Here is a 27934-nt window from a genome sequence, read left to right on the forward strand (position 1 = left end):
AATTATTTTCAAAGAAATTCATTCAATCATTGAAGAATTTTATCAAAAACATTACCATCATAATTAATAGCAATATACAATCTATCGATACTTAATGCAGATATGTGAAGGCATCCATGTCAGTTCAAGGATCGCGAGTGTTATTGAATATAAAGCCGAGTCCAGACCGGATGCGCTGCGCTGTGCCGAACAGGAAATGGACGCGCTGCGCAGCGCTGAGCAGTCAGTTAAGACGACAATCCGTGTAACATTGTGCAATCGCGTGCACTAACGAACACGATCCAATCGATGTCGGTACATCAAACAGTTGCCCAACGCAGCGCGTCCGGTATGGACCCGGCTTAAGGGAATGGCTACTTTGGTCCTATTGAATATAACCCTAGAATGGGCAACACCAAGAAACATCAAGCATCGTGAATCAATTACCAGTTGGGCTGAAACGTTCGAAGGCTAACACACAGATGGCGCTACTAGTATTATATTCACATGGCTTTTAATTAACTTAACCTTCAAAAGACTTGTGTACAAATTTGTTTCTGAGACAGAGCATTTTGGGTGAAGCAACTTTTGTTAGCTTGAGAAAAAAAGAAAAAAAACGAAATTTCGTACGTTAATAAAGAATTGCTTGTTGGTGAAAAAAAAATACTATTGAGAAGCAGTTTGCTAAGTTTAAACCAGACGAAATGTACACCAATACACGCAGTAGACGCCGCAAATAGGCTGTTACCGACGAAAACATCAAAAAGGTCTAAAAAATGATTTTGGATGTCGATTTGAGACCCTAAAGATATCAAAGGAACATGTTGGACATATTGTGCATGAATGTTTGGGTATGTGAAAGTCCGTCCAAAAACAACAACGTGTTGACAATTCTGAGCAGTATTTGAAGCTCTTCCTCCATTAAAAACAAAAATTTATGCGTCGATATGTGACAATAGACGATCATCACGAGTGGACTGCACGTGGTGAATTAACTCCAAAGCGTACAAAGACGCAACAGACGGCTGCCAAGACTATGGCATCGGTATTTTGAGATGCACATGACAAAATATTAGTCGACTATCTTAAGAAGGGGAAAACATGCAGCAACTATTACATAGCGTCATTTCAGCATTTGAAGAACGGCCCAATTAAAAAAAAAAACAAATCAATGAAAACGATGGCAAAATTGCATGACTTGGGATTTGAATTGTTTCGCATCCATCGCATTCTCCAGAATTAGTCCCAGCGGTTTTTTCCTGTTCCTCAAGATAATGATCGCTGGAAAGAAATTTAGCGCCGTTGAAGGGATAATTGCCGAAACTGATGCCTATTTTGAGGCTAAAGACAAATCGTATCATTGAAATTTTATCGAAATATTGTATGACTGTTATAATCGTTGTATCACCCTCGAAGGTAACTACATTGAATTATAAAATCAAATTTTATAAAAAAAAAAGTTTTTTTTTCTATATTAGCCTATGAACTTTTCAGCTCAACTGTTAAGTGCTATCTGAACGTTTTTCATATATCGAACATCTAAACAAGTTGGGAAATCGGAAGCTTAACGCTTCGCTTCGATGTGATCAAAGCGTATCACGCCACTAGTCCAACGCAACATTTTCGTCTCCATTACCGCAAGACACCGTCCATTGTCCTTTATAGTCGACCAACACTCAGAACCATAGAGACAGGACGGGCGACATGGCGGTAAATTTTAGATTTGAGACGTTCATTGATACGTCGATCATAAAGAACACCAGTTATGGAACGTCACTTCATCCAGTTCACGCAGTTCTCCACTGGCTGATAGCGTTGAGCCGAGATATTTAAATCGCTCAGTTCCGGGCAGATCACTGCCGCTGACAGTAATTGTGCCTGACTCATGGGGATCGGTCGTCAAAAATTCAGTTTTGTTTAGATTCAATCTGAGACCGTGTTGCATGAGGCGATCATTCCATTTTTGGACAAGTTGCTCAAGATCATTTTTGCTGTGAGATGCTAGGAAAACACTATCTGCATAAAGTTTCGTTGGACGTTGGATGTCCTTTATGACGGTTTCCATAACAAGAACAAAAAGGAAGGTTTTGATACCCCCGCCACACTTCGAACTTTACTTTTCGGATCGTGGTAGAACGCAGTTCTTCTGGCACTAAGTGTTGTCGTAAAGCATACCAGATGAGTTGGCGTGGCACACAGTCAAACGCTTTCTCTAGATCCAGAAATGCAATATAAAGAGGGCGATGCTTTTCCCGGTGTTTCTCCATGAGTAACCGCGCAGCTTTGAGAAATTTGAATTATTTAATTATAGTGCCCTGGTTAAGAGTCTGTAACCCGGCATCTTCGAAAACCTTTTCTCTTGCCCAGTTATGGCGATCTTTAAAGTTAGAATCATTCTTTTTGAAGCGTTGAAATCACTGACGACATGTTCATAAACATTTGAGAGCCTTTGAGCGATACCAGCAGATTTTCATATTAAACTAGAAAACCCCACAAATAAAAAAAATTGGCTCGTAAGATTTTCAGATCAGTAGAATGATGACGAAAAAAATCTATTTGAATTAAATTTATGCGAATTCAGTCCACCAATGCCACTCCTACGACAGAGAGAATTGATCGTCCATGATTCAGTGCGAATGCAAGCAAATGTGCGGGGAGGAGAAATGAACATTAGAGGAAGTGTTCCATTGTTCATTGAACTCATTCATGAGATTACCGGAAGTGGTACCTTTGCAAATTTTAAATTGTATGTCTCCTGTCCATTCCTTTACGAATACAGGTCATCCCCAGTCTCTTTGTTGTTATTGTTTTTTCCCTCAAACATTGTTCAAGTGATAAACTCACAACAGCGACCATTAGGACCAATTAAATTATTTTATCTTATAACCATAACTTATATTAATAATTGTCTAAAAGTATTTGCAAATATAGAAAATCTTACCCAAGGGAACATCAGGATAGACTTCATAAGTTCCAAATAAGAATCCCAACCTTTGGTGGCCTGTTACTCGCCAGTAATTAAGAAATCGATCAACCAGTGATGCATTTTCAAACATGACGTTGTCCACATGCCGATAAATTTGTCTATTCAATGTGATTGCAGACGGCTGACACTTGGAGCAAATACCTTTGGGCCAAGGCGGGTGATCTCTACAGCCACTCTTTATTCGACAATTTATGTCTTCAAATGCCACATACTTTCCACGATCGATTCCTGACATTTGTTTTCTTAAGTACGAATGAAAGGATAAGTGCTTTATGTTATGCTCTTTCAAATAGTTTTCGTCATATGGTTCAAGGGCTGAGCAATGAACACAACATCCATTTGAATTATGACGACATCTGTTTTGGAGAAGAAAACAAAAGGAATAAAATTTGCACCATTTGTCGAGAGGCAATTACTTACAATTTGTTATCACGGCTACGCTGAATTCGCCCATCCATTTTAGACAAAATTAGATCCACTTCATCTTCCTCTAATTCATTATTTTTATAATTTTGCTTTAAGTCCGTCGAAGATTGGCTTATTGCTATTTGTTTTGGTTGGTCGGAAATAGCATCTGGCAATGCAGCGCTCGATTTCTATTAAAGGAATGCATCATTATCATAATCGTGTAATACTGACAAAAACTCACTTGAGATGAACCGGAAATGAACTTCATATAAAGCATGTCACCATGTTTGAGATTGCACACTGAAACTGTTTGAGAACGACTCGATGCCAGCTGTAAGAAAACAGTGATAAACAAGACACAAGAAAATAAATAGCAAAACAACCTCTTTTGTGAAGTTGCGTTCCTTGAAAATGGCAAATCCATAATCGTTCAGTCCAAAGGCTTTGAACACGGCCTCATATAAATCACGTAATGTTGCAGTTTGGGTTATTTCAATGCGCTTGACGCCTTCTGGAGACTGAATCCGAAGAAGCTGTAGATAATACAATAATGTTATGTTATTTAACATTTTTTTTTTTAATTTGAAAAATTGAAAATTTCTGGATAAAATTAATAAGGCTTCCCGCAGGAGAAAATATGCAATAGATAGAAAAGATTGTGTTTTGTGTTCTAAATTTAATATTGGAGCAACCCCGTGATTTACCTCGGCTGGAAAATTTCAGATAACGGGGACACACGGTCATTTGTCATTAAAAAGCATAAATTGCTGGAGGTTCTAATCAAGAAAACGCTATTTTGTTCATCGTTTCAGATAAGATGCGAAGAAAGAAAATTTGCAAACCAGGAGTAAACTCGATAAGTTTCGTGTTATTTTTATGTAAGAACTCCTCGACGTAAAGCTTCTTGCTTGGCACATGGCCAAAAATGGCGGTATGGCACCCTAAGTAAGGCAGGGTGTTGAGTAGGAAGGCGCCAGATTCAGGACTTGTTATGGCACGCTGGTAAAGAGCGCCGTCCCCACATTTCTTAATATGGGTACCACCTCGCGGCTGGCAAAATCTTGTTAATGAGGTGAATGATGACCCGTGGGGACTTGGCTATAAGCTTCTCACTCGGAAAATCGGGGCTCTGTGGAAGCCCTGCATATTGAGCACCGACCAGATGGACAGCATTGTGCGGGCATTGTTCCCCAGACATCCTGTACGAATTGATGTAAATAGCGCGGAAAGCGTCGTGGATTGCCCCCTTTTCACAAGGGGAGAACTCGAAGAAGCGGTTCTCACTATGAAAAACAGGAAGGCGCCAGGTCCTGATGGCATCCCGGTGGAAGTTTACAAACTGGTGTTCCGCCAACGGCTAGAATTGCTGCTGGAAGTGTTCAACGCGTGCTTGAAGGAGGGTATTTTTCCTTGTCGCTGGAAAGTGGCCAGACTCGCGCTGATCAGTAAGGGTAAAGGAGACCCGGAGCTCCCGTTTGCATACCGACCGCTGTGTATGCTTGACACGGCCGGAAAAGTGCTGGAGAAGCTCATCAGGGGTAGACTCGCTGAAGCGATCCGTGCTGCCGGGGACTTATCCGCAAGGCAGTTCGGGTTTAGAACAGGGAAATCTACAGTGGATGCTGTTATGGAGGTCGTAGATGCGTTTAATCGAGCCGGGGCGCACAGCCGCCGATCTCGACGGATAGTGCTCCTCATAACGCTTGATGTCAGAAATGCCTTCAATTCCGTAAGATGGACAGATATGCTAGGCATACTAGAGAACTCCTTTCACGTGCCAAGCTATCTCTTGCGGATATTGAAGGATTATCTGAAAGACCGCTCCCTGCTCTATGAGACGCTAGAGGGCCAGAGGAGGATGGAAATCACGTCGGGAGTAGCGCAAGAATCCATCCTAGGGCCGGACCTCTGGAACGCTTCCTACGATAGTCTGCTGAGACTCGATATGCCTGAAGAGTCGCGCCTGGTCGGTTATGCAGACGACGTTGCGGCACTTGTTGCCGGACGCACTGTTGAACAGGCGCAAAGCAGACTTGGCATATTGATGCGACGGGTAAGCGGATGGATGACTGCTCACGGTTTCAACCTTGCGCTGGAAAAAACCGAAGTAGTCATCCTGACCAGAAGGAGAATCCCGACCCTGCGTCCCATATCGATCGGCGAGTTGACTATAGGGTCAAAACAGCAGCCGCGGACAGTGCTGCAGCAGGAGTCGCGGCCTTGAGTCGGCTAATGGCGAATGTCGGCGGCCCTATACCAACTAGGAGACGTCTCCTCATGGGAGCAACGCAGTCCGTCCTTCTCTATGGTGCGGAGGTATGGGCTGATGCCCTTGACAAGGAGGTGCATCGTAAACGCCTCGCTCAAGTGCAGAGGCGGAGAGCTTTGCGAGTGGCGTCTGCTTATCGCACCGTCTCCGAACCGGCTGTGATGGTGATTGCGGGAGTGATCCCCGTTGCCCTCCTTGCCAAGGAGCGCAAAGCTATCTATCGCCGTAAGGGCGAAAACTTAAGAGAAGTGGTTGCCCGTGAAGAACGTCAACGCACCCTTAGCGAGTGGCAACTTTCTTGGCAAAATGAGCCAAGGAGCAGGTGGACTGCGCGGCTCGACAAATTAGACCCATGGTTGAACAGAAAGCACGGTGAGATTGATTACTTCCTTACCCAACTTCTAAGTGAGCATGGAGGTTTTCAGTCTTACCTGCACAGGGTTGGGAACGCACGATCTCCTGATTTTGTGTTCTGCAATAGGGTGGCGGATGACGCGGAACACACCTTTTTCTCTTGCGAGAGGTGGGACGGCCTCCGCCAGCAGCTTTATGTAGACACAGGGGAGCTCTCTCCAGACAACATTGTCAGAGAGATGCTGAAGAGCGCTGGCAGCTGGAATCGTATTGCGCATTATGCTCGGGCTCTTCTTACTACGAAGAAGATTGAACTCGACCGGCAGAGAGATCGGAAGGTAAGGGATTCCCTGAACTAACAACAACTCCTTTTCTCCCCTCCCCTCCCGTTGGTGAAAGGAATTCCCTGACTTGAAGGCTCCCAAAGCCGGGAGAGCGGGAGGGCTAGCCCGAAGTAATGTGTCAAACGGTTCCAGGCTAGTTCTCTGATGACAGGGAGGTGTTTAGTTGGTAGTCCGCCAGCGTGCTGTTGCGGGAGTCCAACACTGTGCGTAAACGCATTCACCTACCCTACTCCCAACAAAAAAAAAACAAAAAAAGTATGGGTACCACAGGACACAAATCAATATGAATAGTCTGCCGGGTGGAAAGCCAGGACCCATGACGGGTAAATACAGGGTGTTATGGGTTCTCAGGAGGCCCCTCTATTTTCTGCACAGGGTGTGACTATTGAGGTTGGACTTGAGAATATTGCAATTGACGATAAAGCGAACAAGGGCGTGCTGTTGAGTTTTCCAACAGGTTTGTCGTTTACTTAACGCGGTAGATTTAGATAGGTTTCGATTCCTTTATTTTACCTTTCTCTCTGTGGAAGGTTTTTGTTCTTCCGCAAGAAGATAACCATTCGATGTATGGTCTTTCTAGCGGCTTCACGACAGCTATTAGATGTAAAAGTGCAGACTTTAGGGCCTGGAACTGATGCTAATAGAGGAACAGGCTCAGTATTACATTTTCTATGAGAGAGGAGCATAGATCATTATAGATCAACTGCAGTAGTTGCGGTCGCAGAGTCCATTAGATAGTTTGCAGTTGAAGTTACCTGACTGCATTCAAACGCAGCTCCCTAATACTTGTCACCTTAATGAAAAAGTCTGAAATTGTCACGTTCCTGGACAGGGAGCGACAGTAAACAAAACGCCCAAAGAACCGCGATCAAGGACCTAGTTGCACCACGTTAACGCAGTGATTCGAAACCCAATCTAAATGAAGTGCATCTAGGAAGGTTGAAGAAGATTTATTGTGAGAATTTGGAGAGCACAACATGAGATAGGCCAACAAAATTGGAGGCAGAGTTCAAGATAACCCTCAGAACATAGAGCTCGCCGGAGAGGAATTGCTTGCTGTGCCAGATAGCATGGAATCAGAAGTGATTAAATAAGCTTATAAGCAGAGATATGTATTTTCAAAGTGACCAGGGAGGACACATGTGGAGGCAGTGGTTCTGATGACCGAGAACCACCAAATTAGAACTGAATTTCCTAGCGGAGTAAGGAGAGAAAAGTATGGAATTTCTAGGGCTATTCACAAGGAAAGTGTACCGTTAGATATGTACCACAAGGGGAGGAGGGGCAGTGTCCTCTAGGGAGCAGAACTTCTGCCATCCACAGTGGCACGAGGAGGCGATACAAGGAAAACCTACGATAGAGCCCAGAATTACACCAGCGTGAGATTATCTCCCAGTCTATTATTAAAGATTCTCATGCGACATTGTCCCAATTATCTGTTAACCTGAACAACTGAAAGTTACAACTTGCGGGTAATTTCATCGTATTGCATAGCAAGCGGGACAGGAGCAAAAATAAAACATTTATTCCGGTACTTCTAGCGATCAAAATAAAAAAAAACAATGACGGCATTTAGTTGGTGTTAGGGTGGTTCATGTTTTTCGCGAATCTTGATATGTTGGGAAAATTTTATTCATTTTCTCAGGACCAAATGCCTTTGCCAGAAATTCGTACACAACTGAATAAATTTCATTCAAAACAGTTGTCGCTCACAATGAACACATGGCGAATGCCTGATTATTCAGATTGACTGTGAGTAGAAAACAAGTGGAATCGATGGCAGTAAGTCCCAATAGACGCCACAGACAGGCAAATTACAACTTGACAAGCGACTCCATTCAGTTCTAAAGTAAATGTGTGTGATTTGCGATTTTTGTTGCTGCTCCATCTCAGTATTTTAAAGCAGCGTCAAAAATCGCGAACCGACTGTAGATGAAACCGCACACATCTGAGGCTCGGCTTACAAATATCAAAATATTTCGATATTCTTGCAACCGTTGCTGCCACTTGAGCGAGCAACCGTAACTTGCAACTTGGTCAGCAGACAGGTTGCCCGTCTGTGGTTTGTATAACGCAGACATTTTTTCCATCCCTGTTGGAAAAAAAAAGATTTAAACGACTCGACCAATCTTGTGTTGAAAGAAGATAATGCAAACCATATTCACGAAGAAAGATTAGAAAGAATGTTAAGCGTACCAGCGGAGGCTCTCCTATCAGGAACTTTACTTTATATTGGGACCCATGCAACCACTCTGAATCAGCTGCCCGTCATTCATTGTCATTAAATTAGCTTTGGTCTGTTTGAAGCAAACCAAATTTAACAATGTAACTTGGACATTATTGAAGAGGAATTTTCTGCTGGGGATTGGATTTGGGTCGCCTCACCACGTACTTTTGAAGTATGTGTAGTTCTGACTGGACTACGGTCCAAGCATATTAATTCATCCTCCCAAACACCGGCAGCGACGGCGAAATCAGCCGATATTGAGGTTATGTTTATATAACAAGAATAACTTTTATTCCAGACTTATATTCTGCATATGTTTTATCAAAATTCCCTACTTTCATGCGTCCCGTTTCAACCGATCAAAACATTTGTAAAATAGAGATACTTTGTAAATCCTGTTCAGCCAATGACAAGTCATTTTCAAACACAACAAATCATTGGTAGCCTCCGAAATGGCTCACAAAATACTCAGCCACGCTGAAATGAAATACTCACAATCTCCCTTGGTTTAGACATTGTGTTCTGCAGCCAGTTATGTGAACATGCAGCGGGGTCCTTACGGAGTCAAATACACAGCGACTATATTCAGTGAAATCGTCGTACAACTTGCGGAGCATCCACCGTCATCCGGACAGATTCGTTTTAAATTTTTGCCAATGTACTGCCGTCAATTCAGCATGCACTGTCATTTTAATTCCGAACGCGACTCCAATCAGCTGTGGCAATTTCAACTCTGTTGTTACAGCGGCTTTTGATACGAAAAAATGTGGGAAAACTCATTTGAAATGGTTAATATGCGTGTATGCTATACTGAAAGTCGATTGGCTCGAATATAGTTTTTCCAATATGGTTAAAATCACCGAGCAGTTTTTTAAAGCTCTTACTCTCTAAAATTTACTTTCAATCACATAAAATGATTTTAAAATTTGTGAATAATGACGAATGGAGTGGATTAATGCAAATTCTGGTATGGTAAGCTCAGAAAGTTATACTTTTAGTTTTTGGATATATAGGAGCAACTAATCCTAATTGACACTTTCGTATTGTATCGAATCCTGTACCCTATAAATCTATAATTTCTTTAATTTAACTATATGGTATTGTGTCAACCACACTTCCATAAGCACCATCAATTTCAGATCTTAGCTATCCGTTTTTCCCTTCAGGAGTTTGCAAGATGTTTATACTCTATTGATGAGCATTGTCATTAACGTTGGAAAGGGTGTCACAAGACCTGAGTGACTACGGAATCAGAGAACCAGATCAATTAATATAAGGGGTTGAAGACTTAATTGATCGTTACAGTCCAGCGTGGTGTGTACTGTGGTAAAAGAAAATTTATTATTGCACTTGTTACGGAAGCAGAAGTTGTAGCCACAACTTGAAGACCTTATGTAACACCATGAAGTAATTTGCGAGAAAAAGCTCGAAGTTTTTGTGGTACACCTGACTTGGATCCAATAATTACCACCCGGAATTTGCAACTCCGCTATGCTATTTACATAACAAGCTATTCCCAAGCCCAGGTAAAGGAGGAGAGTTTGAGGTAACATACTTTGTGCTATTCTCAGTAAAACAAAAATAAAGCGCTGAGATCAGGGAAAGTAAAGCATACTTACTTATTCCAATACGCTAAATCCCTCCTAAATCCTGATCTCTCTTGGTGACAGGTCCCGCGAAAGGCCACCTAAGCAAACAGTTAAACACAAAATGTACGGTTTGAGTCACAACCCTCAGGAAAATGGACGTTCGTCTCAGTCGATGCGGCAGGACGGGTCCCGGCCCTGTCAAAAAATAGGATACGTCAAGAATCATGGCCGGCGGTAGCACGCAAATTAATTAGTCCGAGGAAATCAAATACGTGTTTGCACACTAAATATTGGCACCCTCACTGGAACGGCCGAGGAACTTGCATGAGCCCTTCGGAAAAGTCGCGTTGATATTTGTGCTCTACAAGAATCGCGATGGTCTGGTGCCAAAAGTTGCGACATAGAACGCGAACGTGGTAAAAATGGCTGTAAACTTCTCTGGAAGGGATTTTTAGAGTGCAATGAGGGTGACATGCGTATAGCCGATTTTGCAAACATCCATGATTTTGTAATTTGAATACATGTTTCGTTAAACGATTGTCTCTACCTTCCTACATTTAATACTGAGAACAGTAAAATGTAAATCGGCTATAATTTCATAAGACGCCGATATCGCACCTCAACATCAACCGTTGATTGTTGTCTTGCGAATCAAGCGACCAATAAAACAGCGTGAGGAACGCACTAGCCCCCGCGCATTAAATGGTGGCGATTTTGTGAGAAGAAATGATCTCACTTACGCGATTACCAGCCATTGTGAATGTGGAAGAATCGTGGAACAAAGACATGATTCACCCTGGCATTCACCAAGCCAGGTAAGAGGTTCATCAACAGAGGCTTGGGGCTTGGAGATGGTGATGTTAAAATAACGGTCCGTGAAAATAACCTCTACCATAAGTTTCCCAACTATAAAACGCTGGCCAATTGGCAAATTTACAAGAATGCCAACCAAGAAGCAAAGAAAGCGATCGTTGTTACCCGAGTGGTCCATTACAAAAATTTTTACGATAAAGGGATGGAGAGAGAGATCTGTATGCAGATAATGTTTTCCTAGCGCCTCATAGCAAAAATGATCTCGAGCAACTTATCCAAAAATGAAATGATCGTCTCATGCAATACGTCTCAGATTGAATAATGATTGAATAAAACTGAATTTTTGACGACCGACCCCCATGAAGAAGGCATCTCTCTATAAATGGCAGTGACCTCCAGAACTGAGCGATTTGAATATCTCGGGTCAATGCTATCAGTCAATTAAGAACTGCGTTATGAAATTACTTCACGCATTAGCGCAACTTGAATGAAGTAGCGCTAAACAACTGGCGGTTTTCGAAAACATAGAAAATTCTTGTGGACGCTTTATGAAAAACATTCTCTCTATTCAAAGACCCCTCATTTCCTCACTGTCATCTCTTAAAAATATTTTTTTTTCTTTTCCAAAAAAAAATTTAATTACTGTCAGTCTGTTATATAAGTTTAATTTTTTGCATCCCTCTCTTTGCAATCATCCACTAATAGTTTTAATTTCAATTGCAATTCCTATAGATGTGGGTGTTAAAATATATTACTATCAACTATTGATCTACGCTCTAATCCTCAGTTGAAAATTTTTCAAAAGTAAGCAATTACTCCTATTTCTGCTCGGGGAGGCCACATGAACCTTGATTAGATGAGTAGAGAGTCCTGGGTTCCCCATTCTCGATCGGCGACTTTTGCACTTTGGAACAGTAAAATATAAGCATTTCATCTTATGTCCTATAAAACTCTTTTGTTATGAGTATTCCCCATATTATGTTGTAATTCAGTTCTTCTACCATTATTGTGACTCAGGCTATATTTGAATAAGTACGAGAAACTCAACTAGTGTTCCCACGCCCCGTTTTTTGAGGAATGATAATATTGCTGGTCCAGCAGCCTCAAGTTGCTCCACTGCATTTTCCGCATTTTCGCTTGGCGACTAGAACTCAAACTAATACATTCGGTGGCATGAATCTTTGCGAATACACTCTTCAATAGCCTTGACTTTGCCCCTACCGTTTTGAAGCCAAATCCTTGTCAACCCCTTCAGTCAACTGGGTAAGAGCAGAACCTAGTGGCATTTTCATACTTCGGCTAAAAGAAGGATATCTAAGAGATTAGATGTTGTCTGCTATTTGCAGTCTAGCCTAAAATCGAAAGACAAGTAGCTTCCTCCAAACTACAATTTTTAGTTTTCAATGTAGATATATATTTCGGGAACAACTTACCCCCTTCATCAGTATAAAGCTACTTTGCAGTAGCTACTGCTATACTAATGAAGGGGGGAAATTACTCCCGAAATATATATCTACATTGAAAACTAAAAATTGTAGTTTGGAGTTTGGAGAAGGATATCGTTTTACAACTGTTATAAAAAAGAAACTATTAACTTTTTTATTGAGCGTTTAAAATTAAAATTACAAGGTTATAGAAAAATAGAAAAACAAAATGGCGGTCGCAATATCCACATGTTGTCGCGTGAGAACGCGAATAAAGTGAATCGCATAAGGTAGCACCCAGGTTTTCCAAATGATCTGTTACCAATTCTGCGAGAATACATTTTCTTAATTTAATGAAGATGAAAATCTACTGCACAAACTAAAATTTGGCTACACATTTTGAATTTTGGCAAACTTTTGCACATAGCGTGCTCCATCTTTGCCGTATTTTCCATTGGAAAAATTGTTGTATAAGTCGCAGGAGTCCATCAGATCCGAGGAAAGTTTAAAAAATGTGCATAAATTCAGATAGGATCTACGCGGTTGCAGGAAGGGAAGGTTCAGACAGCGGAGGCGGGAGGGGTAGTCCACACGAGGGAAGCTTTTCTTAAAGAACAAGGAACAGGTAAATTTACGTTGGATAGTTTCAAGGGCAAGACAATCATAATTACAGAAAGGTGACCAAATCAAGGAGCAGTACTCAAGGGTATTCTTCACGAGGGAATTTTAGAAAGCTAAGGAGGGTTGGGCGGAGTCAAAATGAGAGGAGGAGCGAAGTATAAAGCCTGATCATTTTGCTGCTCGATTGCTGACTTCGAGGTAATGGGTATCAAAGCGGAGCTTATTGTCGAAAGTGACTCCGAGGTCTTGAGGGAATTTAAGCAGGATAACATTCCTAAGTTCTATCCGTTTTTCATTCTTGACCGTCTGTGAAAATTATTATGTTCATAATTTCAAAAGATATGAAGTTGTCCGACGATCACTCCTTTCCTTTCCCAGACGTGGACCAACGACAAGCAGTGGAGAAACTATCTTTGCTCCAAAGAATCGGCTGGCTCCTGCTTAGATTAGACTTGCAGCAAACAGGTTTATTTAAACGGCGCACGGGCATAGCAAAGTTTCTAACGAATTTAAAAACCCAACCTTGGGGATGAAATTCACCGTCATGATAGTTATTATTTGTCAAGGAAACCGTACTGTGTCCTAGAAGAACTGTTGTGGCCGTCATGATGGATCTAAGACAGAAGATACGACAGGGCTAGGATATGTGGAGCCAATTCACAACTCCTAGGTCAGTATAAGTGGTGTGTGCGTTAAGGGGGGGGTAAGGTACTTAATTTTTTTTTTTAATTTTTTTTTTATTTTCGAAATTCAATCCGTAATATCTGAAGAATATTGTGTTAAATTTTCAAGTCAATTGGAGCAAAATTGACGAAGTTATGAGTATTTTTATACCTGCCGGATTTTTGTACCTATACCCGAACCAACCCCAACGCCCCGAGCTGAAGCTGAACGACAAACCAAAAAAGGCAGGATTCTTCGTAAGCAGGAGCAAAAAGATGCATTAGACATCATCGATGATAGCAACATCCTCTATGGACCTGGCATTGATGACTCAGTGTGAGGTATGTCGATAAAATTCGCTTATAAACGTTTTAACTAGATTTTTTTGTGATTAAAACTTTAAAGCGTTTTTCCCACAACTCACGTTTTCAAAGTCGGTGCCCCTGATAACTCCAAAACTACTGCACCGCTCCTTTTGAAATTTTAAACACTATTTCTGTACATCATTTACGAGGTAACGCTGTCGAGTTTTTTTTTTTTTATTCATAATTTTGATTTTGCAATAACAAATTAGCCGATTTTTTTCCACAAAATTGTGTTTTTCACTTTAAAGTGTTCGAAAAAATGAAAAAAATTTGGGGAAAAAAAAAACTCGACAGCGTTACCTGGGGAAAACTATTATCTAACGAATGAACTTTGATTTTTTGATTTCAAATGATCCAGCACCAAGTTATGAGGGGCACCGCAATTCAACTTTTTTTCGAGACACGTCCGAACAATTGCTGCCATTGCCGTATTTTTTACTATTTCTTTGTAAAAATTTGATGAAACATTCTTCGAATGTCATACTTTAATGTACCATTGGTTGAGTAAATAAATTTTAACTGTGTCGTTAGAAAAAAAATCACAAAAACATGGCTTTTTTTGTACGATTTGACCTTACCCCCCCCAAAAAATCAGAATTATAGAAAAATCGTTAGGATATCGTACTATCTAGTCGTTGAACGAAGGATTTGTCAAAATATGAATTATGTAAAAAGTCTATGCATAACTATGTTGGAGCAGCGAGGAAATGAGTTATAAATAGCTATTAGTTTGGACCTAATGCTCCCGCCGTTATGAAATTTGGTGAAAATATTCTTGAGATAATGTACTTAAAGATAATTTTTGGATTTCATGGCCATCACAACTGTATATAACTCCTTGAGGTAACATAAGGGGCCCAAGATCATTGGCCTCCATGCATACGTACCCAACCAGGGCCGTAATAGAATGTTTGTCCAGCCGTATCTTTCAGAAGTTAACCATCAAGGGAGCAGAAGTGTCCTTAAACATATATTTTGAGACAAAAATTGATTTCAAAGTAAAAGTGAATACCAAAATTTGTGTCAATTGGTATTGAAATTTAATAATGTAAACCTCAGTTTCCTCAGACGATAATACTGACGCAAATCCATCCATTTTCGGGGCGACGTAGCTAAAAATTAAAAATTTTTAATTTTACCAGCCTAATAAACTCCATGAGGTTATTAGGAGTTCATTGGGGCGCAATAAATAAGGCTGCGATGGTTTTTAGCCGATCGTTTACTTTCTATATATAATATTTATATTAGTTCCAATCCAATTTTAACTTGGACCAAGTGGTTGCGAAAGTAATTATAATCATTAAAGTGTGCAATTTAAAGTCGAATATGTACGTGCCTAAGTCGGATATACAAAAATAATATATCAACGGCTTGTAGTGTTCATACAGGCTTGGATAGTATTCGGTATAATCATAGCGTGCCTTGGTTCTTTATGATGTAATGGTAATTATGCAAATTAGGCGTATCGTGAACTGAATTTTGATAAATGAATTAAGTTTTCATTCATTACAATGGGAAGCAATAAAGTTCAGATATTATATCGCAATTTTCGAAAACATTGTCTCGGTGTAGTGCAAGAAAGATAAAATTGGGGAACTACTACATACCAAACTCATATAACACATTGTGCCAAATATACAGCTACCACGTTAGGGATAAATTTATGGAATCGCTGTATGAAGCATAAAGGTTATCACGGCCGATGGGATCAGAAGTTGAGGATTGGATTGGATTGGATGTGTCTACTTTGTTCCAGTTGGTATAAAAAAGGAAAGTGGGAAGGTTTTAACTAACACTTGGGGATTTTCAAAGTTAGTTTTATAGTTATCCTGCGAAAAATTATGTTAGGCAATCGCACATTTGTTGATTTGTTAAGATCTGCAATTTCAAGAGCTTTAACGGTTCCTTTTGTTTGTTTTGTTGTTAAACTTTTGGGATCTTAAGTGCTGTTGAAATTTTGAGCATAGATTTCTTGCAGCACTTCCACTACTTACCTATAGAAATCTATCTTTGTAATAGCTTGGATTTAGAGGTCCTCAATGCTATGCCCAGCGTGCGTCTCGTGACTACCTTTGTGAATGCCTTTTAATCGACGCTTTTCTAATCCAAATCAATTAAGGGGTTATATACAGTTAAAAGGCCGAAAAAAAGCGAATTTTCCAGAATTTTTTTTGAGAAACCTTTTAAAGTTATTGATCTAAATATTTGAACATATATTATGGTATCTTTTAACAATATTTTCAGACTTAAAACTAGTAAAAATATTTATTTGGGCAGGAGCTACAGCTGATCTCCGGAAGCTCCTCTCAAAAAAGACGTTTTGCGGTGACCACTATATCACTGAATTGGAACCTCTGAAATTAAAAAACCAAACAGATTTCGTTAAAGTAATGTTAAATCTAGTAATTAATCGAAGGAATAAGCAAAATAAATTTTTTTGACAAAATGGTGGTTTCTAGAAAAAAAAAATTGATTTTCGGCCAAAATTTCGGCCTTAAATTTTTTATAAAAAAAAAAGTATTAATCGGTAAGATAAAATCTTCGATCAATTACTAAAAAATATATTTAAGAAGCTTGTGTCAAAATTTGAGATCAATCGGTTTAGCCGTTTTTGAGTAATGTTGGTCACCGACTTTGAAAACACCATTTTGAGAAAAACACGTTTAAAGTTTGAAAAGCACTTTACATAAGATGAACATTTTTTTTTTCAACTTACATGGAGTCGCCTATTCCAGGACCATATAATAAACCCTCCGTCGCTTCGGCAGCTTCTAATAACTCGAGCTGATGTTGTCTGCGAGCCATTCTTCCATCTCGGGTGCTCTCACGCGCTCTGATATCGGAAATGGTCACGCGCTGCTCATCTTCTTTTTCAGCATATGAATGCGCATTGGGTCCAAGTGTGATTCCTATTGTCTTCATATAATATAATAGTGATGCCATTCCTTAATCCACAAAATTTTGCTGCACCTTTTAACCCTAATCCGAGGACTCTCATGACAAATAAAAATCGTCGATTTATTTCATAAGAGTGCGCGACAAAAGGACTAGAATTTATGTTACGATCTGCACACTTATCACACAGCAAAACAATTTTAAAACCAAGTCCTCGTCCAGAAGCAGTTTGAAACTTCACATTTCCGTCACAGGTCTTACATTTCACATATTCAGAAATTGCTGCAAACACTGTTATAAAATTTAAAATGCGGTACTCAACAGACGGATCACGCGGAACTGAGATTTCCTCTTGTTCTTTAAATTTTTTGCCGAGGCACTAAAACTACTTTCATCCGTTTCGGCTGTTTTTGGATTAAAAACATTTTTTCGCTTTTTTGGTCTCGGCTTACGTATGTTAAGAGATTTTCTCATTTTCAAATTACAAATAGAATTTTAACGAACTCACAAGTTTACTGCTTGGCTTAGCTGCTTACACTGACTACCACTCTTAAATATTTTCCAGTTTGGGGAGAGCAAAATTAAAATTTACCTTTCAGGTATAAAAATGACAATAACACGCTGATGTTTTACCCATCTAAATACAGTAGAAGAGAACATTTAGTATAGGTAGGTGCACAAAAGGGACACAGCGTTCCAGGTAAGCGCTGCCTCTCCGGCCTTATGCTTCCAACCGCTCTGAAACGCCTTTTAAAATTTGCATGTAACTTCGAAAATATTCACCGGAACGATATGAAATTTTCTGTGTGTATTCTTAAATATATGTACATTAAGAAAATAAAATACAAAAAAAAATCGTTTTTATGAAAATTCTAACTGTATATAACCCCTTAAGCGCAGCGAACTTCTAAGATGTCTTTTAAATAAGGGGGCTGCGTGCGCCGTGAGCGATATTTAACTGCAAAGCTATACCCTCTAGCATCATTCTGAACCCATACAAGGGGATAAGCGCTGCACAAAACCAAATAAGATTCACTGGATCTCCCTGAGAAATCCCTTTCCGTATACGGACGGCTAAATAAACTCACTGACGGGGTTGCATGCTACACTTCCCTGACTATCACTAAGAACTTTATTAATTTTCACAGCGAATAGAAATAAAAATTCTTATGGTCGTCTGATGACCTGACATATTCGGCTGACTTTACACGATCAGTATTTTATCAATCTGGTGTCAGTCAATCCATCGAAAATGAAAAGATAACAGATTAACGTGTTTAGTATAAACCAGACGACAAAAAACTTATCGTTGCGTGGATTTAACGACCCTAACCATTCAGAAGTCATTCTTCCATCAACAATCCGATGGCACATGCACTAAGCCCAACTGATTTAGTTCACCCAGGCTGACAGATTTTATTTAAAAATTTAAATTATTGACTAACGTCAGAGTGATGAAATACTAATCGTTTAAGATCAGCTTACTATGTGCGAACTAATGTTGTATTATATATCGGTGAAATTTTTGAACAGGAATTATGTACCCAATCCAGTCAAAGCCCCAAAATTCTTCAAGTTATTTGTTACCCGTTGAACCTCTTCTTCAGCCATATCCATATATTTCATACCCGTGCTTCTCGCGGTGCAACATGGCGGGTGGACAACCGAAAAATTCACCCCAAAGATTCTTCTGCTTCTGTTAACGAACAACCTGCATGATTTGCTGAGATTCGTTAAGTGATCTGGAAAAGTCCTGCTACTTCCTCACGTACTCGCACTGAATGCGACTGACATTTTCATGAACGTAGATGCACATAAGAATTTTCCTTTATTCAAAGCACACACTTTGTGATCTTGTCATTTTTTTACAAGCATCAAAGGATATGTGTGAATCCCAGATTGCAAAATACTGCCAAAACATTAACCATAAAGTATGGAGTAATATTGAAAAGTTTGAAGTAAATTACATTATTATTAACAAAATTATATTTGGTCAGATTTATAATAAAGGAAATATAAAGCATATAATAACGTTCTATAGGTATGAAAGAATATTTGTTACGCTTTAGAACAATCCTGTATGCAAGGCCGCCCTCCAATGGCTGCTTTATATGACGATTTTAATAAAATAACCCTCTCCTATGCAGATTTTTAAGCCGGGGCCGGCTTTAGGATGTGTAAACTCTTTTATCCTCTAACGAATTGATTATTTTGAAAGAAAGTTAAGTTCCCTCTTCTTCTACTTTGAATCAAAATTAAACGAACGACTTAATCGCTACTTAGTTGCAATCAATTAAAAATTCGAACTCACTGTAAAAAGCCCAGAGTTGTAAGTTTAATTACAAACGGCCATGACCTTTTTTCATTCATTTGCTGAATTTATGCTTGACCTCAATATTTTACAATTGATTGTTATTTAATTGGTAGAGCTTCCAACAATCGACAATTTTCTGTTATTTATTTGCTAATAATTCTTATGAAGAAGCAATTTTATTGGCATTGTCGCGCTAGTTAAAATTTCTACATTATGATGACTCCATAATGGCTCAAACTCTTTCACTTATAACATGAGCAATTTAATAGCAAGGATGCCTGGCAAGGAAAGGTACGCACGTGCGTTTTAACGTTTTAGAGCTTCGCGTGACCAGCTACCATAAAAAGAGAAAGTGAGCGACAGATATTAGGATTATAACTAATCTTTAAATTTCCTTCAATTAGCTCATAGATTACCTGAGACACGCAATGCGTAGATGGGCAAAAAACGATATCACTTTGTCATTTTTATGTAGGTTTCTCACTTGATTATACCTAACAAGAGGTATGACTTCAAAGAGTGTTTCCTCAATGGATATAATCCAGTCCGTATATGCTCGGGAGAGTACTCTTGTATTAAAAATTGAGTCGCAGTACAATTTAACCGAATTTATTGGCACCCAATTTGAGGTTGAGGGTTTCAACAAGAGACCACTTTCAACTGACTTCGGTCACTAGTGTTTACTGGAGGTATCTAATAAGCTCTTTGGTATGAATGGGATTGAATGACGCGAGGAAGTTGTAGAGCACCGTGTAGTAAAACTTATAGCCAGACCCTTACCATGTCACGGTTGGGAAACTTGGACTTAACCCAGTCCTTTGAGAAATTGCAATTAACATTGAATTTGAACCTCCATATGGAAACAGTGGATTGAAAAAATATACGATGAACCACAAATCGTTCTTGTAATAAAACCAAATTTCCGATGAGCAGAGAGGACTATGATACTTAAAAATATGGTTAATGGGAAAATTGATTGTGGGACATTGGCATTTATTGTTATTTCCCACAGTTATTGTTATTGATTTGAGATAATTGGATGCAGTGCCGTATTGTTTCGGGAAAAATCGGGTTCTACTTCCAATCGCTCCAACATTCAATAAATGAACGTTTGACGAAGTTCTTGTCCTACAAGTTGAGTTATTGATCCAATTGAATTTTGAATACGTTTAGCTCAAATTTATATGAGAACGAAATACTTTCATATCAATATTCCAGGGGTTTGAATAACTATCAAAAGACGATGAATAGTATAATGTTTTCAAGGTTTTAGCATCGACATCAATCGGTACACTCAGAAACATCGGAAAGTCTCATATTTAAAGAATGCAATTCTTTGTTAGATTTGTGGTCTTCCTAAACCAGCGGTACATGTTGACATATGTTGCAGCAAATGAGACCATTTAAACGTGTAGCGGTATACTGCTGCGGTAATACAACATGGAAACGTAATACTATTGTAATACTCCTGGCACGGTTGACCTATGTTTGCTTATGGAAGGTGGTATGTATATATTTATATGCCTATGTACGTGAATGTCAGATTTAAAAAAGTGTTAATTTGGTCGGACTTTACCTCTTCAATTGGTAACAAAAATTCTTCTCAAACTGAAAAGCAACGGAACAATAAAATTAGCATTGTACACAATATTCTACAATAATGAGCATAATAGAGTACCCTATAATATTAAGATATTAATTATTATATTATTCCAAGGTACCCAACTTTACAAAGCCGTCCGCAAGGGTTTATCTCCACATTCGCAAAGAGTTGTTTGGAGAGCCCTCTCAAAGGCTATGGCTGACATGGTGTCCTATTCCAACCAAACCTCAAGAAAAGTTTGCTGCTCCATTGCTTTCGCATATGATCGTCATTAGCAATGAATGCACTCAGTCTTACTAAATGGTAAATTTATTTGAGAGTGCGTGAGTCCTGCCAAAAATTGATTTTCCTCTCTACTGTGTATGTGTATTGTCACCAACTATCATCATGCTATAAATTAAAATAAAATTCGGTTCGAGTCCGTTTGGGAAGGATCGTATGACCATTCTATTTAAATTCCAAATTTAGACTAAAGACTACTTACACTATTTCTTACAAAGTAACCTATCTTGTAAACATTATCCTATCTTTATCATGTGTCGCGCACATGTCCATATTGCATTTTACAATGCGCAGGTCAAAGTGTCTTCATTAATGAAGACACATTTCTTACGAAATAGGGTACAAGCAATATAAATAACATTATGCTTGTACCATTTTTATTATCAGGCCCGTTCACACATGTTACAAAACAAGATGCGTTCTTCGAACAAGGTCCTGTTATTATCTTAAGATAAGAATATGTCTACAACTATGGTACAGGCAATATAAAATACATTATGCCTGCACCCAATAATATTTATTCTATATGTATACCCTAAATATTTATATTGTGCTATTACTACCCCTCCCCTTAAGCTGATTCGTCCCGAATCTGTTTGTGATCGGCGATGTAGCGTACGATACGTTCGATTTCATTTTCGACGTCGAAATTCATAGGTCGGTTAGGTCGTCTGATCGTCGGCTTACCACGGCATTTTCTACGCATTACTATGATACCAGCCGGAATCACTGTTGCCACGACGAGGACAAATGCATACCATGCATACTCATTGTTGTTGACTTTGTCGGCATCAAATTGTCGGATCTTCTCCAAATTGCGGAGATGTATCTTATGCAGGTACGGCAATGTCAGCTGTGTCGAATGTGCTGACACATTAAGCTGGAACTGCTTTGAAATTTGCGGAACCACTGATGACACCTTACCTGTAACTTTGTACAGTGTGTCGTTGACGAGAATATCCTCTTCAAACTGTACGAGGAATGTACCCGTAACAGTCACCGAGTGATTTTTCTCTACTATTGTGGCTGTTGCATCATTAATGATCAATGTATCATCATCAACCCTTTCGATTGGTGAGATGTGATATGAAGTGACCGTTTTACACGTTGCGACGTTTCCATCGAAGATCATTGCAAGGCATTTATCAAAACGATCGTGCTTGCAGACTGCTTTGCCCTTACCTTCCTTACAATTAACCAGTGGCAGTGTGTTTTTTTTTGCACTCGGCAACGTACCTATTACTTAAATCTAATATGGTATTGTTATGAATTACAGGGTACATAACTATGAGAGAACAAATAGTAATTATATTTGGTACTTTAACTAAATATTTAAACACATTATTACTAATATATATTTTAACAGTAGAAGATGAAGTCAATTCACTTATAGTAATGGGCATTTCTTCCTGTTTTACGATTGAGAGGACCCCTTGGTCTGTTAAAATGACAGGATTAACAATGTTTAATTGAGCAAGGGTAACCGAGTAGACAGCGTTCGTTAATAAGGATATTACTCTTTGATTTCTAATGGTAATAATTTGAAATAACTCAGGAAATCTTGGCTCGCTGATATCATAATACTCTTTTTTTATTAAATTTATGCGCTCTGTCAATTCATTAATTTTCTCAGTTAGCTCAGAATTAACTTCTACCTGCTGATTTTGTGCGCCTACTAGCCTAGACTCTCGTTCTCCTAACAAAACAAAGTCATCGTGATCAGGTGTACCAGCAATAAATTTGATAGCAGAACCAAGGAAGTCGATTGATCGTCTATGCCTGCGTTCACGAAGCTTTAGAGACGACAATAATCTAGACATTTCATTCGCATCTGCGTCCAGTGATTCCTTCTGTTCCGATATTGAAAACATTTTTCTTAAATCACTAATATCTCCTATTATACTTTCAAATTCAGTTAAATTTATATTATGGATAAGGTATATATAATCTTCGTACAGTCCCACGTCCCCTTTTCGTAATGATATATTATTAGATGAACTATAGTCAAAGATTTTACCGGCGACGGTGGTGACCAATGTTAATCTGGATAGAGAAACATTAACGAATATTATCTTTGTGCACCTCTTTACCATCTACTAGTACCGCAGTACCTAAATCTTTCTGCACATTTTTCCTATCATACTTATTCGAAAGCTTATTCCCACAACGTTTATTCCTTTTGACAAATATTTCTTGCCCCTTTTTAAATTTTCTATTGACCCTTTTTTTTTTGTGATAATTATTTTGAGCTTTTTGGGCATTTAACAAAAGTTTTTCCGTATTAAGTTTATTTGAATCAGAGATGTTCCAAAGTAAGTCAATAGGTCTTGCTTTTGTTACAGAGTGTATAGAATTGTTATACTTTATTAACGCTAATTGGATAATTTCACTAAGATCTGTTAGTTGCATATCCTTTTTTATCGCTCTCGATATTTCTGCTAGAGTTGAATGGAATCTCTCGACTTGTCCATTGCTTGTACTGTGCATAGCTGGAACTTTATGGTGAGACATACCAAAGTGGTCCCTAATAAGGGATTGTATAACATTTGAACAGAGTGATGGCTCATTATCCGTAACTAATGTTTTCGGATTTTTGAAGAAACCAATTATTTTCGTAAGAGGAATTTTAATATCTACAATTGAACGTGAATCAATTTGTTCCACTAGAGCATATTTTGAAAATTTGTCTATGCACGTAAGGAAGTAGTTATTCTGAGTACTGTAAATATCCATATGCAGGATTTCACCAGGATATTTGGGTAATGGCGTACACTTCATAATTTGCCTTTTCGGATGTCTTTGGTATTTAGACTCTACGCAAATTTTACAATTACTAACGAATTTTTTTATTTCCTTACGAAGTCCAGGAAAAAAGTATGTATCCAGAATTTGGTCATAGTTCTCCTTCGCTGAACGATGCGCTCTATTGTGTTCCATTGCAATAGTTTCCAGCTGATCATTTTCATTTATTAAATCCATCACAATCTTTTCGGTATGCTTAAAACGAACCGAGGGAAACAGATTGATAATATCATTCTGTATTTTTCCAAGAATTTCCAAAGAACAGTGGAGTCCATTAACTACCTTCGCGTCAACTATCTCCTTTAACTTTGAATATAGACTTTCGGTGTTCGAAAAACCAATTTCGTGACGTAGGTACCCATTAAACAATCTAATTGTTGTTACTTTTAGATCCTTGCCCACCGAAAGAATAATCTGACTTTTAAAGCAGTTTATAGGCGTTGACACTGTCCTAATGACGTGAGATAGGGATACCTCACTGTTATAGCAATTTCCGCTAGATTCACCATTTCCAGTAAGATTCTGAATATACTGGCGAGATAGCGCGTCTGCGACAACATTTTGAGACCCAGGCTTATAATGAAAAGTCGGTGTGAATTCTTCGATAAAGCTTTTCCAACGCTTTAGCTTGGTGTTAGGATTTCGATCAGATATCGCGAATGTTAGTGGTTGATGATCGGTATAAATGTGAAGATTGTTTACTCCATAGAGGTAATTTCTAAGAGACTGCAATGCCCATACTATGGCAAGCATTTCTCTCTCATTGGTCGCATAGTTTTGCTCAGTCGCACTAAGCGTTCGTGATACGAAAGTAATCGGATGTTTGTCCTGAGATAACACAGCACCAATTGCTACCGATGAGGCATCAGTTGTGAGCTCGAATGGTCTGCTGAAATCCGGAAAACGTAAAGTAACGTCCTCTGATACTAAAATCTGCTTTAACTTGTTGAAGGCATCTTGAGCATCCTTCAACAATGTAATTTTCTTTTTTTCTGACTTTTTTGCACTAACATTACCATTTTCTCCTCGCAATAATTGAGTCAAAGGTTTTGCAATTTTTGCATAATCACGTATAAACCGTCGATAGTAACCCGATAATCCTAAGAAGGATCTAAGGCCCTTAATAGTAGTTGGCTCTTTGAAATTAAGAATAGCACTTACTTTGCTATCTGCAGTTTTTAAACCATTTTCAGATACAACGAAACCCAAGAACTCGAGTTGCGTTTTGAAAAAATTACATTTTCCCAATGAAATGCGCATATTCGCATCTCGAAGCTTTTTTATTACTATTTCAATATCTTTTAAATGACTCTGAATATCGGAAGAAAAAATTATAACGTCATCAATGTAGACGTGGCAACGGACTCCTATGTCGACCCTTAATACATCATCGATCGCTCTCTGAAAGATACTCGGAGCATTTTTCAGACCAAATGGCATTCGACAATATTCGTATTTGCCATTATTAACGGAAAACGCCGTTTTCTTACGATCTTTTTCTGACAACAAGATTTGATGAAAACCTGACTTTAAATCTAAAGTAGAATAATACTTGGATTTTCCTAAATTCGACAATATAACTGAAGTATCTGGAATAGGATATTTATCCGAAACAGTTTTCGCATTGAGTTTTCGAAAGTCAATTACCAGACGTAGTTTAGGATTTCCCATTTCATCTACACCCTTTTTATTAACTACCCAAATTGGGTTATTATAAGGAGAAGAACTCTTTCTGATTATACCATCACGTAGCATAGTTTCAACCTCAGAATTTACAAATTTAGTTGCCGTCATCTGGTATGGGTAACTCCTTGAATATATTGCTTCGTCAGTGGTAGTTTTAATTGTAGCCACAATGTTAGTATTATAAGGCAATGCTTCATTTGGATCAGCAAATGCTTTTTGATTTTCCGTAACGATTTTCTTAAACCCGTCTACACCTTCCTCAGGAATAGAATTGTAATCTAAATCCTGTAGGAGATTTATTTGTGTGCTATTAGAAGGAAAAACCTCTTGAATTCCACCTATATAATAAAGTTTACTACCAGTGACATCAATCATTGCATTGATTTCCTTTAGAAATCTGTAACCTATAATTCCATCCATATCATTTATTTCAGACAATACATAAAAATCAGAAGTACGTCCCATAATGCTTATCTGACATTTCGCGGTGATACGTGTTTCCCCATGAATGGAATGTACATCAAATTCATCGTTTTTTAATTTAGATACACCAACTAGAAATGGAAGATTTTTCACATAGTTTCTTTCGGCACCTGTGTCCAAAAGAAGTTTAATTTTCTCACCGTTTAACAAAGTGTGTTGAACGTATGGAAGACATGCTTTTGATTGTAAAATGTCTACAACAGAACTATCCTTTAATTTCTCTACCCGGAATGTGTTCAATTGATGTCTTTTTGAAAAATTATTGTTTGATGATTTCGAACGAAAATTATTATTTTTTCCCGAATTTTGTCTAAATCGAGACGTTGATGGATCTACATCCATTGGTTCAGGTGGAGATTGAGCTTCATCTCGGGTAGTTTTGTTAACCACTTTATAATGTGGACTTTTACCCAAATTACTCGTATGTTCCCTATCAGAGTTCGAATTAGCAAAAGCAGCGGCGAAATTATAGCGTTGTCTGTTAGACTCTAGTTCCTGTGCGAGAGCCAAGGCAGATGGTAAATCCTTTGGTTGACTCGCAAAGAGAGTATCACCGATAGGTCTTTTAATACCAGAAATGAAAATACGCAATGCGTCGTCTCTATACTTTTCATTCAAGGATTTCAGAACTACGCTTTCATCGCCATATTGCATAATAGCTTTATTGGTTATTAAAGTCAATTGTTTTTCTACCATATCATAAAATTGTGGAATAGAAAAACGACCTTGTCTAAGAGTAGACAATTCCTGCTCGAGTAAATACAGTGGTCTCTTATCGGAATACGTATGGTCCAATCTAGCCAATATAGCATCAAAATTCAGTGGTGTACTGAACGACGATAAAACCATATCAGCAGAACCAGTAATTTTGTTGCGGATAATAGCAACAGCTTGATAATATATGTCAGAACCAACATATGGTTGATACGGCTTTATTGCAGCTTTGGCTGACTGTCGCCATGATGGATACTTATCCATAACACCGCTAAACTCGTGCATTGATTTTGGTAAGTCAAGCCTCATATTACCACCAACAACCCTACTTGTGATGGCAATTTCCTCATACCTCTGTACAGAAGGACCTGGTGTCTTCAGTTGCTGCAAAGAAGACTGAAATTCTTCCCTTAATTGCGAAACAACCACATTAATATCACTCTGTTTTTCAACAGGTGGTGCTGACGCTCGCAGTTCCTGTATGGTAGAATGAAATTCCTGCCTTAACTGAGAAACAACACTGTGAATGTCACTCCCTTGAGTTGACGGACCTGGCTGAGATTTCAATTCCGCAATTGCGTCTTGAAATTCCTTCCTAAGCTGAACAGCTAATGAAAGGTTAACCCTTTCAATCATATTCGAAATAGCTTCGGCAGATAAAGACATTTCTATTACTTTTTTCTAAGAGATTTAAAAAATTTAAACTGTCGATTCGGTTAACCCTGTAATCGGCCCTTTTTAAGCTTAAATTTCTCAATTTAATATATTAGGATGTTTTTAAATTAATTGTACATACATAATACTCGTACAGATATTCATATCTGTTTGCAAGTTAGACACACGCCACCAGTTGATTCGATACGCTTTGATTAGATATCTCGTTCACCCAGTCACAGTCACTTGTTGCAATATGTAGGTACGTCTGAAAACTCCGCTGCCAGCCGCTTCACTCGATTATTGTTTCGTTTTAAATTCGCACGATCGTGAACATTTATATAACTAAATTTTCACACACTTTTTTACGAAATTAATACCGACTCCTTATACAAGGATTAAAGATTGTGGTTCAAACCACGTTGGGCGCCAATTAAAATAAAATTCGGTTCGAGTCCG

General features: G+C 38.7%; 2 protein-coding genes across 2 annotated transcripts in view; both read right to left on the reverse strand.

Annotated features, from left to right (window-relative positions):
- The window catches only part of LOC119660569 (nuclear protein localization protein 4 homolog), a 52377-nt gene extending 43119 nt beyond the window's left edge, over window positions 1–9258 (reverse strand). Inside the window, exons 1-5 of the mRNA XM_038069220.1 lie at window positions 9063–9258; window positions 3757–3906; window positions 3615–3704; window positions 3386–3561; window positions 2921–3321 (exon numbers count right to left, since the gene is read on the reverse strand). Of these exons, the coding sequence (XP_037925148.1) occupies window positions 2921–3321; window positions 3386–3561; window positions 3615–3704; window positions 3757–3906; window positions 9063–9083 (838 nt within the window). The 5' untranslated portion in view covers window positions 9084–9258. The remainder of the gene's footprint in view (window positions 1–2920; window positions 3322–3385; window positions 3562–3614; window positions 3705–3756; window positions 3907–9062) is intronic.
- A 16242-nt stretch (window positions 9259–25500) lies between these two features.
- LOC119659086 lies at window positions 25501–27487 on the reverse strand. Its single transcript, XM_038066999.1, has 3 exons — window positions 26430–27487; window positions 25586–26354; window positions 25501–25527 (listed from the first exon to the last, which is right to left on the reverse strand). The coding sequence occupies exons 1-3, from the start codon at window positions 27485–27487 to the stop codon at window positions 25501–25503; spliced, it is 1854 nt and encodes a 617-aa protein (XP_037922927.1).
- Window positions 27488–27934: the final 447 nt, after the last annotated feature.

The sequence above is a fragment of the Hermetia illucens genome, chromosome 6, assembly GCF_905115235.1.
Source record: "Hermetia illucens chromosome 6, iHerIll2.2.curated.20191125, whole genome shotgun sequence".
NCBI classification, from domain to species: Eukaryota; Metazoa; Arthropoda; class Insecta; order Diptera; family Stratiomyidae; genus Hermetia; species Hermetia illucens.